General features: G+C 38.3%; 1 protein-coding gene across 3 annotated transcripts in view; it reads right to left on the bottom strand.

Annotated features, from left to right (window-relative positions):
• Positions 1 to 17,258, bottom strand: part of RABGAP1L (RAB GTPase activating protein 1 like) — a 763,170-nt gene that overhangs the window by 202,565 nt on the left and 543,347 nt on the right. For all 3 annotated transcript variants that reach the window (XM_047704248.1, XM_047704249.1, XM_047704250.1), the window contains exon 18: positions 13,936 to 13,977. In XM_047704248.1, coding sequence (XP_047560204.1) covers positions 13,936 to 13,977 — 42 coding nt within the window. The remainder of the gene's footprint in view (positions 1 to 13,935; positions 13,978 to 17,258) is intronic.

The raw sequence follows: 17,258 nt of genomic DNA on the forward strand, positions 1-17,258 counted from the left end.
GCACTAAAGCTACAAAAACCTTAGATGAAGAAATGTCAGGAAGTTGGGAAGATGGCAGAACAGGAGGACCCTGAGCTCACGGCATCCCACATTTTCAACTAGATCTCACATCCAAGCCAATAAACTGGACAGTGATCCAGACTAGCAACTAAATATAGAGAAAAATCTGCATCTGAAAGGTTATGCAGGTCAGAAAGGTGGAAGGAGGCTGCTTGCAAGAGGGAGGGAGCTGTGCTTGCCAAGGGAGTAGAGAAACAAATAGTCTGTCACACTAGGGAGCTCACCCCGGGAGGACTAATCTCCATAATGTTTGGCTTTAGAAACCAGAGGAGTTGAATTCTGAGTTTTTAAAACCTGTGGGACTTGGAGCTTTAAAAGTCTGCTGATTCAGCAGGGGTGAACCAGGAGGGTGAGTGACAGCTGGGTTGCCACCCTTAAAGAAACAGCAGCCTATACAGAAAGGCACCCTAAAAGTGGCAGTTTATACAATGCTGGGGGCAAACGAGAGACAGATCTGCGTATATGGACCTCAGGGCATGTTGGGGGACTTCTCTGAAAACAAGGGAGCTGGCAGATGCCACTTTCCCCTGCTCCCCAGCATAAACACAGAGCCACCTGTGGGAATTGGAGCTGCACAGATACCAAACCCCCCAGCAGTGAGCCATGCCCACAAGTCCTCCTGAGGATCACTCACTCCAAGCCGCTAGCCTCAGCCCTAGGCTCAGGGAAAATTTTGTTAAAGCCACGTATATGCCCTGTTCAGTTGCTGGGCACACAGCCACTGTGGCATCCAGACTTATATCCCCAGCCACTGTTGTGTGAGACACCTAGCTGAGTAACCCCAGCTGTTGTCTTGCACTGCACCCAGCAGTACAACCCTAGCCGCCTTTGTGCACTGAACCAGCTATGCCCAGCCATCACTGTGCGTCATGCCCAGCCCTGTGCCCTTGCTGCACTCCCCCCCACCCCCACAACCTCCCAGCATGCAACCCCCAATGGCTGCAACACTTCCAGGAATCCAGCATAGAACTACTGGCCCAGTGTAAATTTTGCTAACCCTGCTGGCCTGCTCCCAAGTTCCCCAGAGGGCACACCCCCTCAGAACTGGCCTGCCTGGGTCCCAGTAACACTACAGAGAGTAAGCACAGCTCACAACAGGAGGTTGTCTGCACTGAAAGGAAAAGTGACTCAGATACAACAGCAGGGTGTAAGCAACAGACACAGGATACTCCTCTGAAGTGACAGAGGACACTGCATGCCAGGCACCCCAGGAACTCATCTTCATAAAGTTACTACTTTCCAGAGCACAAGACAGAGTGACTACTTAACACACAGAAACAGACACAGAGCACACAAAAGGAAGAGAGAGAAATTTATCCCATATGAAAGAACAAGACAAGACCACAATAAGAAATCTAAGAGAAACAGATGTAAGTAACATGCCTGATAGAGAATTTAAAACAATGATCATAGGTATACTCATTGGGATTGAGAAAAGAGTGAAAGACATGAGTGAGACCCTTAACACAGAAATAAGGAATAACATAGCAGAGATAAAAGGCACAATAAGCTAAGTGAGAAACATGCCTGATGGAATAAATAGCAGGCTGGAAGAAGCAGATGAATGAATCAATGACCTAGAAGACAGAGTAATGGAAAGTAATCAAGCTGAACAAAAGAGAGAGAAAAGAATTGGGCAAAATAAGAATAGACTTAGGGAACTCAGTGACAACATCAAACATAATAAGATTCATATTATAGGAGTCCCAAAAGAAGAAGAGAGGAAAAGTGGGCAGGAAATTTATTTGAAGAAATAATAGCTGAAAACTTCCCTAATCTAGGAAGGAAACAGACATCCAGATCCAGGATGCACAGAGAAACCTCAACAAAATCTACAAAAGCAGACCCACACCAAACATATTGTAATTAAATTTGTGATATTTAATTATAAAGAAAAACATTTAAAAGCAGCAAGACAAAAGAAGTCATTAACTTACAAGGGAAAACCCATAAAGCTAGCTGTAGGCTTTTCAACAGGAACTTTGCAAGCCAGAAGGGAATGGCATGATATATGCAAAGTGCTGAATGGGAAAAATCTCCAGGCAAGAATATGCTATCCAGTAAGGCTAACATTCAAAACAGAAGGAGACGGGTGCCTGGGTGGCTCAGTGGGTTAAAGCCTCTGCCTTCAGCTCAGGTCATGATCCCAGGGTCCTGGGATTGAGCCCTGCATGGGCTCTCTGCTCAGCGGGGAGCCTGCTTCTCCCTCTCTCTTTGCCTGCCTCTCTGCCTACTTGTGATCACTGTCTGTCAAATAAATAAATAAAACATTAAAAACGACAACAACAACAACAAAAGAAAACAAAACAGAAGGAGAAATAGAGAGTTTCTAGACAAACAAAAACTGAAGGGGTTCATGACCACTAAACCAGCTCCGCAAGAAATATTAAAAGGATTTCTTTGAGTGGAAAGGAGAGACCAAAAGTGATAGTACAAAGGCAGGAAACACAAAAGCAGTAAAAATGAATATTTCTGTTAAAAAAAAGTCAGTCAACAAACTCCCAAAAAAAGGATGTCAAAAGAAAGCCAGAGTAGCAACACTTACATCAGAGAAACCAGATTTTAAAACAAAGACTATAACAAGAGACAAAGAAGGACACTATATAATGATGAAGGTAACAATCCAACAAGAAGATAGAACAATTGTAATTATTTATGTACCCAACACAAGAGCACCAATATATATAAAACAGTTTATAACAAATATAAAGGAACTACTGGATAATAATACAATAATAGGAGAGGCCTTAAACACCCCCATTTACAACAATGGACACATCTAAATAGAAAATAAACAAGGAAACAATGACTTGGACCAGATGGATTTAACACATATTCAGAACATTCCATACTGAAAGAGCAGAATACACATTCTTTTCAGTAGCACATGGAACATTCTCCAGAATAAGTCACATATTAGATCACAAAACAGGCCTCAACAAATGCAAAAAAACTGAAATCATACTATGCACCTTTTTTGAGCACAATGTTATGAAACTAGAAGTCAACCAGAAGAAAAAAACCTGGAAAGACCACAAAGTTTAAAGTACACAAAGTTTAAAGAACATCCTACTACTAAATGGGTCAACCAGAAAATCAAAGAAATAATTAAAAAATACATGGAAACAAATGAAAATGAAACACAATAGTCCAAAACCTTTGGGATGCAGTAGATGGGTCACAAGAGGGAAATATATAGCCATATAGGCCTATCTTAAGAAGCAGGAAAAATCTCAAATAAAAAATCTAACCTTACACCTAAAGGAGCTAGAGAAAGAAAAAAATAAAAGTTAACAAAATCGATTAAACCTCTAGCCAGACTTTTCAAACAGAAACCACAAAGGACCCAAATAAATAAAAATCACAAATGAGAGAGGAGAAATAACAACCAATACCATGGAAATAGAAACAATTATAAGAGAATATTATGAAAAACAATATGCCAACAAAATGGGAAACCTAGAAGAAATGGATCAGTTCCTAGAATCATACAATCTACAAACACTGAAACAGGAATAAACAGAAAACTTGAACATGCTGATAACCAGCAAAGAAACTGAGTCAGTAATCAGAAAACTTCCATTAAGAAAAAGTCTAGGACCAAGTGGCTTTACAGACAAATTTTATCAAACATTTAATGAAGAATTAATACCTATTCTTCTTATTCCAAAAAACAGAAAAGGAAAACTTTAAAATTTATTCTATGAGGCTAGCATTAGCCTGATACCAAAACCAGATAAACACACCAGAAAAGAGAACTATAGGCCAATATCTCTGATGAACATATACAAAAATTTTCAACAAAATACTAGCAAACTGAAATCAACAATACATTAAAAAAAATCATTCACCGCCATCACGTGGGATTTATTCCTGGCTTGAAGAGGGGCTAAATATTCACAAATCAATTAACGTGATACTATGACACTAATAACAGAAAAGAGAACTATATGATAATTTCAATAGATGCAGAAAAAGCATTTGACAAAGTACAACATCCATTAATGATAAAAACCCTCAAGAAAGTAGGTTTAGAGGAAATCTCAACAGAATAAAGGCCATCTGTGAAAAAAACACCACTAAGTTTTTTTTGGGTTTTTTTAAATTTGTTTGTTTGTTTTGTTTTTTGCAGTAGTCATTTTATTGTAGTGTTCTGGAACCAAACACAGAGTATCTCTGAAGTATGTCTGGGAATAGTATTAGTTTTATCTTTTTAGAGAACTCTTATTGATATATCAAGTATTTCAGAATAATGAAGAAGCCCTTGAAAGCCACTTGTAACAAAGCCTCCATGCTAGTAAAAGTGTCTATCAGCCACAAATTAACAAAACTACCTGATATCTGAAGCCACTGATTCCAGCATACCACCTACATTCCCCACAGTCCCCTGCTCTTAACTAATCTCTTCTAAGCGGGAGGCTGTGCTCCTTGGCCACCTGGAACCAGAGCTCCAAGTAGCTACAAGGACTCTCGTCTATGATGGACAGTGGCTCCCTTGGCAGTCAGTTAAAGTAGATGTCCAGGTGATAGAGCCCTTTGTGATGAGGCACAGAGCATCTGAGGACATGATAATGAAGATGTGTTTTAGTGTGTGCTCATAACCAAAGGGAAATACAGAGTCACGTATCAGGTTCCATTCTTATGGGCACCCCCATGAGAATGAGAGGTAGCAGCTAGTGTCGGAAGCAACTGCCCAGGGGCACCAGCCAACCTAGACTTCCCTAGGTAACCTCAGGATGGAGTCAATCAATAATTTGTAGCACAATCTATGATCTAATAATGACATGCCTCTTGAAATAGCTATCATAGAGAAATTCTTTCACATGTGCACCAGACACATGTACACAAAATAACATATTCTTAATGGGAAAAAGTGAGGGCTTTTCCCTTATGGTTAGGAACAAGACAAGCATGTCCACTCTCACCACTTTTATTCAGTGTGGTACTGGACGTTCCAGACACAGCAATCAGACAACAAAAAGAAATAAAAAGCATTCAAATCAGTAAGGAAGAAGAAAAACTTTCATTATTTGCAGATGACACGATACTATATATAGGAAACACAAAAAGACTCCACCAAAATAATGCTGGAACTAATGAGTTCAGTAAAGTCACAGGAAGGAAAAATCAACGTACAGAGATCTGTTGTCTTTCTACACACCAATAATGAAGTCACAGAAAGAGAAATTAAGCAATAAATCCCATTTACAAGCATGCCAAAAACCATAAGATACCTAGGAATAAACCTAACCAAAGAAGTGAGAGACCTTTACTCCAAAAACTACAAAACACCAATGAAAGAAATTTAAGATGACACAAAGAAATGGAAAGATGGTCCATGCTCATGGACCGGAAGAAAAAATATTGTTAAAATTTCTACACTACTCAAAGTATTTAATGCAATCCCTATCAAAACACCAATAGCATTTTTCACAGAGCTAGCACAAACAATGCTAAAATTTGTATGGAACCACAAAAGACCCTGAATAGCCAAAGCATTCTTGAAGAAGAAAAGCAACCTAGAGACATCATAATTCCTGACTTCAAGCATTATTGCAAAGCTGTAGTAACCAAAACAGTACGGTACTAGCACAAAAACAGACACATAGATCAAAGGAACAGAATAGAAACCCAGAAATGAAGTCACAATTACATGGTCAATTAAACTTAGATAAAACAGGAAAGGATATCCAATATAAAAAAAAAGTCTATTTAACAAAAGGCAGTGGGAAAGCTGGACTACTTTCTTATACCATACACAAAAATAAATTCAAAATGGATGAAACACCTAAATGTGAGACATGAAACCATAAAAATCCTGGAAGAGAACAAAGGCAGTAACTTCTTTGACACTGGCCATGGCAACTTTCTTCTAGATAGGTCCCCTGAGACAAGGGACACAAAAGCAAAAATAGACTATTGGGACTACATCAAAATAAAAAGCTTCTGCACAGTGAAGGAAACAATAAACAAAACTAAAAGGCAACCTAGGGAGTGGGAGAAGATGTTTGCAAATGACCCATCTGATAAAGGGAGAGAGGATTAGCATCCAAAATATATAACAAACTTATAAAACTCAACACCCAAAAAACATATAATCCAATTAAAAAATTAACCTAAGATAAGAACAGACATTTCTCCAAGACGACAAAACGATGGCCAATACACACATGAAAAGATGCTCATCATCCCTTACCATCAGGGAAATGCAAATCAAATCTACAATGTGATGTCACCTCACACCTGTCAGAATGGCTAAAATCAACCACACAAGAAATCACAGGTGTTCATGAGGATGCGGAAAAAGGGGGACCCTCTTGCACTGTTGGTGGGAATGCAAACTGATGCAGCTACTGTGGAAAACAGTATGGAGGTTCCTCAAAAAGTTAAAAATAGAACCATCCTAGGATCTAGCAACTGAACTACTAGGTATTTACCAAAGGATACAAAAATACTAATTCAAAGGAATACACACACACACACACACACACACACACACACACACACACACTGGTATTTACAGCAGCATTATATACAACAGACAAGTTATGGAGCAGTCCAAGTGTTCATTGACTGATAAATGGATAAAAAAGATGTAGCACACACACGTACACACACATGTACACACACACACACACACACACACACACACACACACTGGACTATTTCTCAGCCATCAAAAAAAGAATGAAATCTTGCCATTTGCAACAACATGTATCGAGTCAGAAATTATTATGCTAAGTGAAATAAGTCAGTTGGAGAAAGACAAACACCATATAATTTCACTTATATGTGGAATTTTAGGAAGAAAAGAAATGGGTAAAGGAAAAAAATGAGAGAGGCAAAGCAAGAAACAGACTCTTTCCTATAGAGAGCAAGCTGATGGTTCCCAGAGGTGAGGTGGGTGGGGGGATGGGTGAAATAGGTGATGGGGATTAAGGAGACACTGATGGTGAGCACCAGCTGTTGTATGGAAATGCTGAACACTGTATTGAAACTAATATTACACTGCATGTTAACTAAGTGGAATTTAAATAAACACTTTTTTTAAAAAAGAAAAACTACGGTATACATACACACACACACACACACACACACACACACCCCAATGCAATATTACTCAACCATAAAAAAGAATGAAATCTTGCCATTTGCAACGACATGGATGGACCTCGAGAGTATAATGCTTAGTGGAATAAGTCAGAGAAAGACAAACATCATATGATTTCACTCATGTCTAATTTAAGAAAGGAAAAACATAAGATAGAGACAAACCAAGAAACAGACTCCCAGTTAACCCTAGCTACCCTATTTAACACTGCAATAACCCACCCAGAGGTCTCTTTACTCTGCTGTATTTTTCCTTTTTCCCATGCACTATTACTTCTCATCTACTATATTTATATATCTGTTATGTTTCTTGTTTATTAACTGTATACTGTTAGAATATAGGCTGATGGAGGCAAGTATTTTTGTTATTCTAGCTCATTGATCTAGTCAAGTACACAGAATAGCATCTATTGCTGAATAGGCGTTTGGTCAATATTTGTTCAATAGTGAATAATAAAATAGTGAATAATAAAATAATAAAAAGAATACTCTGGGTGGGGCGGGCAGGGTGCCTGGGTAGCACAGTTCGTTAAGCATCCGATTCTTGGTTTCGGTTCAGGTCATAATCTCAGGGTCACAGGAATCAAGCCAGCACTGGGCTCCATGCTCAGCATGGAGTCTGTTTAAAGATTCTCTCTTCCTCTCCCTTTGTCTCTCCCCCTCTCTCAAATAAATAAATAAATCTTAAAAAACAACAACAACAACAACAACAACACACAGGGTACTCTGGTGACAATGTGGGACTGGCTAGGACAGTGGTCATGAGCAGCTGGAGAAAGAGCAGACATCCCTTTCTCGCAGCTCCACTACTAACACCCAAATCTAAGCCACCATCTTCTCTTACCCATCACACTCCAGCCAAACACTTTCTTAAGTCAATAAAAATCCTCTTTAAGGCTTTCATATTTGCTTTTTCTGCCTAGAAGTCTCATTCCCCAGATTTTGGCATGCTAGCTACTTCTTCGCACTCAATTTTCAGCTCGAATACCATCCCTCAGATCACCTTCATTGACAACTGAAAGAAGGGAGCTCCCGTCACTCTGCATCAACATCATTCTCCTTCAGAAACCTCAGCATATGCTAACACAATTATGTTTTTTTAAGTACTATCTGTCCTTCATCGGAATGCAAGCTCCGAGAATGCAGGATCCTTCCTTAGCAATACTTTATCTCCAGGGCCTAGAAAAGTACCTAGCACTTGGTAGGTGTTCAGTACTATACTACTGAAAGAGGTCACAGCAACAGTCCAGGTCAGAAGGTGGCGGCCTAACCACCAAACTGGGGAGATTCTAAAAATTCTTATGAAGTAGAATCAACAGTAGTTGATTGCCAGTAGATGTTGGGGATTAAGAAAAGAAAAGCATGAAGGATAACTTGTGGGTTTCTCCTTTGAGCAGCTGGGTAGTGCCTTCATTGAGGTGAAGGTTACTGGAGGAGGCAAAGGGCTGGGAGGGTGTTATCAGTGCAGTTTTGGCTTTCGGGTTTGATGAGCCTCTGAAACGTCCAAGCAGACATGTAAGTCCATGGCCAAACATTTGGATCTGGGCTAAATATAAAGATGAGAATGAACATTTATAGAAGAAAGCAGGGGAATGAACAAGATCAGCAAGGAAGAAGCATCGAGTGAGTTCCTAGAGGCTAGAGCTCTGAGAAACTCCAAGTTAATGACTAGGGGAAAAAAAACAAAGCAAGCAAAAGTAAAATGAGAAGATGAGAGGGAGATAAAAAATAAGACAGAAGCCATGGGAGAATGTTTCAGAAAAGGGGAAGTGTTATGTCTTTATGCTCTTTGAATAACTGCTGAGAAATCAAGAAAGATAAAAATGGAAACATGTCCCCTGATTTTGTTAGTGACTCCACGGAGAAAGCTTCAATATGGGGTGCCTGGGTGGCTCAGCTGGTTAAGTGTCTAACTCTTTATTTTGGCTCAGGTCATGATCTCAGGGTCATGAGATTGAGCCTCGTGCTGGCTGTGCACTGGGCATGGAGCCTGATTAAGATTTTCTCTCTCTTCCTCTGTTCTTCCCTGCCCCCTCAAAAAATAAAACAAAACAAAACACAAAAAACAAACCAACCAACCAACCAAAAAAACACACAAGAAACCAACCAACCAAGCAAACAAACAAAAACTTCAATAAAATGGTAAGGGAAAAAACCATAGTGGTGAGGCTGAAAAGCCAAAACCATCAAAGAGATGCTTCAAGAACTTTTATGTAATATAAAAGCTCATCCAAGCTAGGGATCATTCTTCTAAAATTTAGCCATGATCAACTAGCTTCCCTAAAAAACAACAACAACAACAACAAAAAAAAACCTAGATATTCCAAATGAAAGAACATGGGACTCTTCAGAACTGTCTGAAGTGTTTTGTTTACTACAATGACACAAATTAGTATCATAATTTACTTCTTAAGTTTCATGGTTTTACAACTTGTTTTCACTGTCCATAAAAGCACATATTTAGAAATTATATTTTTTCAAGAGTATGGAGAAAATGCACTCTCATATTGCTAGTAGAAAGCAACTTTGCAATGTCCATCAAAAATTCAAATGTGACTGCAGTCTGACCCAGCAATGACATCCTCAAAGTTTATCCAAAAGACATCATTAAATAAGTATGCAAAGATGGAAATTTCAGGATGTTTGTTTAATAGGAAAAGTATGGAAACAAATGCTCATAAAAATTAAATATAAAATTGGCTAAGTAAAATTATGGTACACACAATAAAATACTAATCAGTGATTAAAAAAGCTAAGGCAGCTCTATGTGTCATAACCACTCCTGGGTGCATTCATTTTCACACTTACAAATTTCCAGGCACCAATCATATATTAACTCATTAAATCCTAACAATCCTATGAGACAGACGTTACTAATATCCCCATTTTAAAGATAGGGAAATGGTAATTTATCTAAGATTGCAGCATAAACTGTGGGAGATGGGATTTGAACTCATGTGGTCTGGCTCCAGCATCCATGCTTTTAATCACGACATGTCTGTAGCAACACAGAAGATAGTCATGACATATTATTAAATGAAAAAGAGTCTTGTTCATCAGCATTTTTTGAAAGAAAATAATATGTTCATCTTCATACACTATTCCTTTGGGTTTATCTCCTATCTCCCACCTTCTTAATTACAATCCTCAAGCCCATATTAAAAATATATATGTACACAGAAATGTACAGAGCTAATGAATGCTTATATATTCATAGACCAATGCACAGGAGGAAGATTTTATAATGAGTTTTTATTACAGTTACCTCTAGGGATGGAATTATGAGTGGGTTTTCTTTATCTCTGTAATAAGACACAAAATGAGCTGGGAGGAGGTGAAGAGAAAAACATTCCATCATTTACTTTTTTTTTTTTTTTTTAAGGTAATCTCTATACCCAATGTGGGGCTTGAAATCACAACCCCAAAATCAAGAGTTACATCCTCCACCAACTGGGCCAGCCAGGCAACCCCTGTCATATACTTCTTTTTTTTAAGATTTTATTTATTTATTTGAGAGAGTGACGAAGACAGCACAAGCAGGAGGAGGGACAGAAGGAGAGAGACAAGCAGATTCACCACTGAGTGGGAAGCCCGAAGAGGGGCTTGATTCTAGGACCCTGAGATCATGACCTGGAGCTGAAGACAGACACCTGACTAAGCCACCCAGGTGCCCCCATCCCTGTCACTAACTTTTTTTTTTTTTTTAAGATTTTATTTATTTATTTGACAGAGAGAGATCACAAGTAGACGGAGAGGAAGGCAGAGAGAGAGAGAGAGAGGGAAGCAGGCCTCTTGCTGAGCAGAGAGCCCGATGTGGGACACGATCCCAGGACCCTGAGATCATGACCTGAGCCAAAGGCAGCGGCTTAACCCACTGAGCCACCCAGGCGCCCCTGTCACTAACTTTTGACAATTGTTTGAATGCAAAGAACCTATTCTGATCAAAACTTCTCTGGCAGGGACGCCTGGGTGGCTCAGTTGGTTAAGCAGCTGCCTTCGGCTCAGGTCATGATCCCAGCGTCCTGGGATAGAGTCCCACATCGGGCTCCTTGCTCGTCAGGGAACCTGCTTCTCCCTCTGCCTCTGCCTGCCATTCTGTTTGCCTGTGCTTGCTCTCTCTCCCTCTCTCTCTCTCTGACAAATAAATAAATAAAATCTTAAAAAAAAAAAAAAACTTCTCTGGCAACATGAAGTGGCTAAGAATAATTGAGTGATCATCTCTAATCTATTATAATATACTATACATAGTGACTATAGACTATTTCATATAGCAAATGAATTAGATTGGGAGAAATGAATGGACACTGCCAATATCCTAGCTGATCTGATGATACCCCCTACTATAATGAACCATTCCTTTAGCTCAATGGCTTTCTAGCTCCTTGGCAGCCTATTTCTAACCCAAAAGAAAGTGGATTCCATTCAGAAAGCAGGTGTCTTTAAATCATACTGAGCAACAGAGACCTTCACTTATATTTATGCTGTTTAAAAATATAATAAATCCAGCTTTGTCATTACTAAGACAAAAGACTTTAGGCAACCTGAGGCTTTGGCTCCCTCAGTTATAAACTGCAGGAGAGAATGAGGTAGTTTTCTCTGGTTAACACAATCCACAGTTCTCTTACAAGTAACATCTGGACATTTAATGTATGCTAATGGATTACTTATGCTGCGTTCATAAGCTCTTTGAACTACCCCTAAGTTTGTTATTTTTATGTAAAACAAATATACATTATTCTATGTGGCCTATTAGATTAGAAGCTAAATGCTAATCACTTTCACATATTTTGGGATATTCTTTTTCCGGGTGGAGGCAACCAGATCAATTTGGTACACTTCAATTCAGCCTATATATAGTGTCTCTAGTGGGGTCAGCTCCAGGATTCAGACAAGGAAGAGATATAAATCTCCCAATAGTAGTAGACAAAGCTCTCCTTTTAATCTTCTCTAACTAGGCAAATTCTACAAGATACTAGATGAACACCCATGGATTTCCAGAGAGGATTCAGAAACCTTCCTGCCCAGTGGCCAGAGAATGTCCTCTGCACAGGCCATATCTGGGTTAACATGAGTAAAAATGCAATCACACCAAAAAAAAATCTGTCAATCAGGAAGCTAATTTCTCAGATGGATACAGTATTACGCTGACTATAGTTCCAGACAGGAAATCTGGGGTTAACCCAAAAGACAAACTAAGTGTGTGCTGAGAGCACCAGTAAAGAAGGGTCACCAAAAAAATAAGGAAGTTGCATTTTGGGAAGGATAAAATCTGAGGCTTAGAAACAAATTAGACATGATAGGAAAAATCATCACTTTGTTGGACTTCCTTCTTACACTTACTTTATGACAAAGTATTGTTTTTAGTCTGAATTACATAATACTGTCACTGCTTAGGCATTCTAAAAGTCTCAATCCAGCCCTATACCGAAAAGCATCTTAGAAAGTTTTAACTCGTCCCAACAACAACAACAACAAAAAATTAGAGGTGGAGATCCAGGACTTCACTAAAACATACATGCACATATGTTTTTATTATTTTACTGAAAATTTTTAAAATATCTTCCTAACTTCCAAAATAACTTTGGTATAAGAATTGTTTACATCTAAACTCCAAACGATTTAATGAACAATTTAAAGTACACTTTATGAACTTCACAAAAAACAAATGTTTAACAGAGTAAGAGGTGAGGAGTACACCCCACTTCTTGATGTACACTGGACCCATATACGTCATGTCTTGGTTCTGGATCAAGGTATTTAAGTACAGAGGCTCTCCTAAAATACCAAGTAGCCCTCTGAAGACTTCCAGTCATTATCTTTTGGGAAATTTGGAAGAATGATGGGGAATCTAGAAAGTGAGTTACCTTGTGAATACAAGAGTAGTCACAATAATGATAGCTAACATTTATTAGGCAATAAAATTTTCTAGACACTATGTTAACTATTTTTTATGTATCATCGTACTGAATTCTTACAACAATCCCATAAATTAGTTTCTATTATTACCTCAAAACTCAGAGTCTGAGCCTTTAGAGTAATTTACCCAAGAAGGTCACAAACCAGAGCTGAAATTAGAAACAAAGCTGTCTGGGTCCAGAGTCTGCAATTTTAACAACTATGTTTTACTGGGAAGACGTGGGCCTGCATTTTGTTTTAAATAAATAAGGCAATTATCGCCTTAAGTAACAATGTCACCTCTGACTGAAAGACAAAAACTGACTGGATTACTTTCACCAATTTTGCAGCAAATGTCTTGCTGTTACCACACTGTTAAAGCTCCATTGATACGTTGATATAAAATTCAACAAGGTAATTATAATTGAATTCTAAAGTGTCTTGTAAATCTCTAGCTGTTGAAGTGCAAATTGAAATGTAGCAGTTTCTTTTTTAGTCGGTATACTATAAAAGCTTTCTAATAATTCAATTCTATGTTTAGGTACCTCCAGGGATGTTATTGTGGTAAGAAGTATTTTAAGAAAAAGGCTGGCATCGTTCTGACAGAAAACAGGTTTTAACTTTTTCTCTTACATCATCCAACTCGTATGAATGAGTAACCTTACGTGTTATTGAAAGGAGTGCTGGGATAGCAAAATTAAATAGATTATAAGAAAAGTAAAGAAACAAACTCTAAATAAACAACAAACAACAAAGGATGGGAGGAGAATCAGGGCTCCTCAGGGAAGTCTTTTTTTGGGATTCAAGAATCTAGACCCAGTCAAAGGCTAATTTGAATTTTGCCCAATTTCAAGATCAAAACAGACTTACCTTTAGGAGAGCCAAGGCTACATTAAAGATTATATTCAAACCCTGAAACAGAAAAAGAGTCCAAATTAATATTGCTACATCTATCATTATTTTAGTCAGTATTTTCCCATCCATCTTTACTAAAATCCCTACTTGCTTTCATCTTCACATACAATAATAAACCATGAGATTTTTTTTTTTTTGAAAGGTACATTCCTTCTCTGAGAGGCTTACTGCAAATTTTCGGTGCTACTTAATGTTCACATAAAATTGTTGTTTCTACAATAAATTACTTTCCCTCAATCCTTCAATAAATTATTCAATAAATTATTTTTCCTTCAATTTCTGGATTATCTTCATGGGTCTACAGTTTGTGAAAGTTAAGTTTTTTGATCGAGGTGGCAGTGATGAAGAAGTCTAACATTATTAATCGAAATTCCCAAGTCCCAGTATATACATCTTGGTTAAATGGCCAGCAATAGACAAAACAAAACGAAATGAAACAGTGTTGCTGATAACTGGGACAGATTGTGTGAGGGGAGTTGTAAGCATCACACTGGATTTCCACTACTATTCTTATTATTTTAGTGTTTGCTTTCAAGTAGTATTTGTACAACTAGAGGTGTAATTAGGGGCTATGTGTTAGACTTTCTTTTACTTTTTTTCTCTTGGAAAACCACGTATCTCTTTAGGAATACACAAATTAAACAGCTTGTTAAGAAGATATCCTGGAACTGAATTTTGAGCTCTGAGTTCAGCCCAGTGACTCTGAAGAGCTGTTGAGATGTTAAATTCAAAATATAGGAAATCTTAAATGCTCAAGATGACACAATGAAACAAAGCTGCCATGAAATATGGTCTTTCCTTGCCATGATAATCATCATACATGAGAAGAAAGATCTTTCAAGTATGAGTTGACACCAGGGTCTCTACATGTGCCCTCTTCATCTCAGTCACAAATACAGTCTGTCTGCCTTTTGGATACGGAGGTTGTGCCGGGTGTATTACACAGAGAACTTGTAACAAACCATTTTTTCCTGTCTCCAAACTCAGAAGCGAGGATTAAGACTAGGTACTCAGAGTGAATTCTTGTTATGATCTGCTGATCTTTCACAGTCACCTACCTAAAATATGATTTAATGGAAGAAGGGATGAATGAGAAATACAAAATATTTCATTGGAAGTTTGGGGTTTATTCAGTTAATTCTTTAAGAAACCAAAAGCGGCAGGAAGTATAACAAGGCCAAGAGACAAAACCAAATCAACACAGATCATTACCACACCATGCAATGATTCTGGACTAGTTTTGATCACAACTTAACAACTAGAAAAAGGAAGACTATTGTAGATCAAAAAACTTGGGTTAATATTAAGCAAAAAAAATTTTTTTCTTTTTAAGATTTTAAGTAATCTCTATACCCAATGTGGGGCTTGAGCCTACAACCCTGAGATCAAGAGTGGCAAGTTCCCCTGACTGAGCCAGCCCGGTGCCCCCCAAGTTTGGCTTCCTCACCTACTAGCTGCTGCCCACTGCTGCCTAAACCTTCAGTCTGAACCTGCAGGCCTGCCCCGCATACCCCACCCCACGTCATAGCCGCCTGGCAGTGGTGAATTGTTACAACCCGAACGCTTATCAACCTGCCATTAGGACTAAGTCCACAATATCTCTGGATCTTGTTTTTCTAGTCACTGATCAAAAATGTAAGCCCCTCTAGTCTCCAGTTCTCTAATCCTTACTATGCTCTGGTCCTTTCTCCTAAATCCGTCTGCCACCCCACTTCTCCCTCCCAAATTCCTTCCATGTTCAACCAGCTGTGCTATATTCTCAACCTCTTCGCTTTCAGAGGAATAGTGAAATCTCACTAATTCTCTAACAACATCTATTGTGACTCCCATTTTTCAGAATGTGCCTAAGGTCAAAAATGTGTATTTAGTAGACAGCTAGGATCCCCTAAACCTTTAATGTCTAGTTTAAGGGAATTTTCACCATTCAGTACTGGTATAATATACATAGTAAGTGCTTCTTTGAGGACCAAATGATTAAACTATATTTAGCTATCCCAAAGTTTATGACATTTATTTCTTTCCCTGTGGACCCAACTAGACCAGTTTATAGAGTCATCATCAAATCATAGTAAGAAACCATTTTCTTCAAGTATCTCAAAGTCAAACAATTATTGAACCTATGAAAAACACCAAGAACTTAGAAATTAAAAAAAAAAGACCTCTGAATAATCAAAATGCTCTAACACCACAAAAATTTATTCAAATTTTAATTTCATATGCAAGTCAAATTACTTTGGTGATATGGTTTTATAGTTTATAAAGATATCAAAAGTAGCAAAGTAAAAGACAAAGTGTCTGGTAGATGGGATTAGAGACAAACAGCCTATAGAGATAGCTGTCAGAACTAAACTATTATATCTGACAGAAATAGAAAATAACACTTTTCTAAAAACTACAAAACATATAATTGTCTGGGCCCATTTAGTGGAGCCAATAATCCTTCCACAGTTTACATTGGTTCATAATAACAATCCAGCAGCAATAATGTTCAAAATACTGTGCTTAAGAAGGAAGCACAGCATGTGTTTTAAATAAAAAGATAATTTTTAGTTTGGGAAGCTAAAGAGGTACCTTTCAGTTACCAGAAATAATTTATACATGTAACCTCTTTAAACCATTTCAGAGTAATAAGGTATGACCTCATTTGCTTATCGAAGCTCTGGACATTATCCATAAAAATAAAGACAAGACTTCACATAGGAAAGTGTGGCCAGACCACACAAACAAGATACTTCAGACCACTAAGTTGCTGGAAATCAGGAAACACGTGCTATTCTACCAAATTCTTTATTTTACTAGAAAAATGTATTCTGGGGGTGCCTGGGTGGCTCTGATGGTTGGGTGTCCGCATTTGGCTTGGGTCCTGGTCTCCAGGTCCTGGGATTGAGCACCGTGTCGGGCTCCCTGCTCAGTGGAGAATCTGCTTCTCCCTATCCCTCTGCCACTCCCCCTGCCTGTGCTGTCTGTCTCTCTTAAATGAATAAATAAAATCTTAAAAAAAAAGAAAAAGAAAATGTATCCTGATTTCTTAAGAGGAGACTAAAGAAGGCAAACTTAGTTGGATATTTTCTTTTAAATAAGGTTTGTTCTTATTCGGAAATATGTTTAGAGGTATCACTGGATTATGGAAACCTTCCACAGGCCAACATTCGGTCAGTTTAAAAGTGCAGCACCACACACAGGCTCATTTTAAGATGACAATGTCAATGCCAGCTTTGGTCCTCAGACTCTTAGCCAACAATGAAGTGAATTATTAGGGAACAACCCTTCACTTTTTC

The sequence above is a fragment of the Lutra lutra genome, chromosome 15 (assembly GCF_902655055.1).
Source record: "Lutra lutra chromosome 15, mLutLut1.2, whole genome shotgun sequence".
Lineage (NCBI taxonomy): Eukaryota > Metazoa > Chordata > Mammalia > Carnivora > Mustelidae > Lutra > Lutra lutra.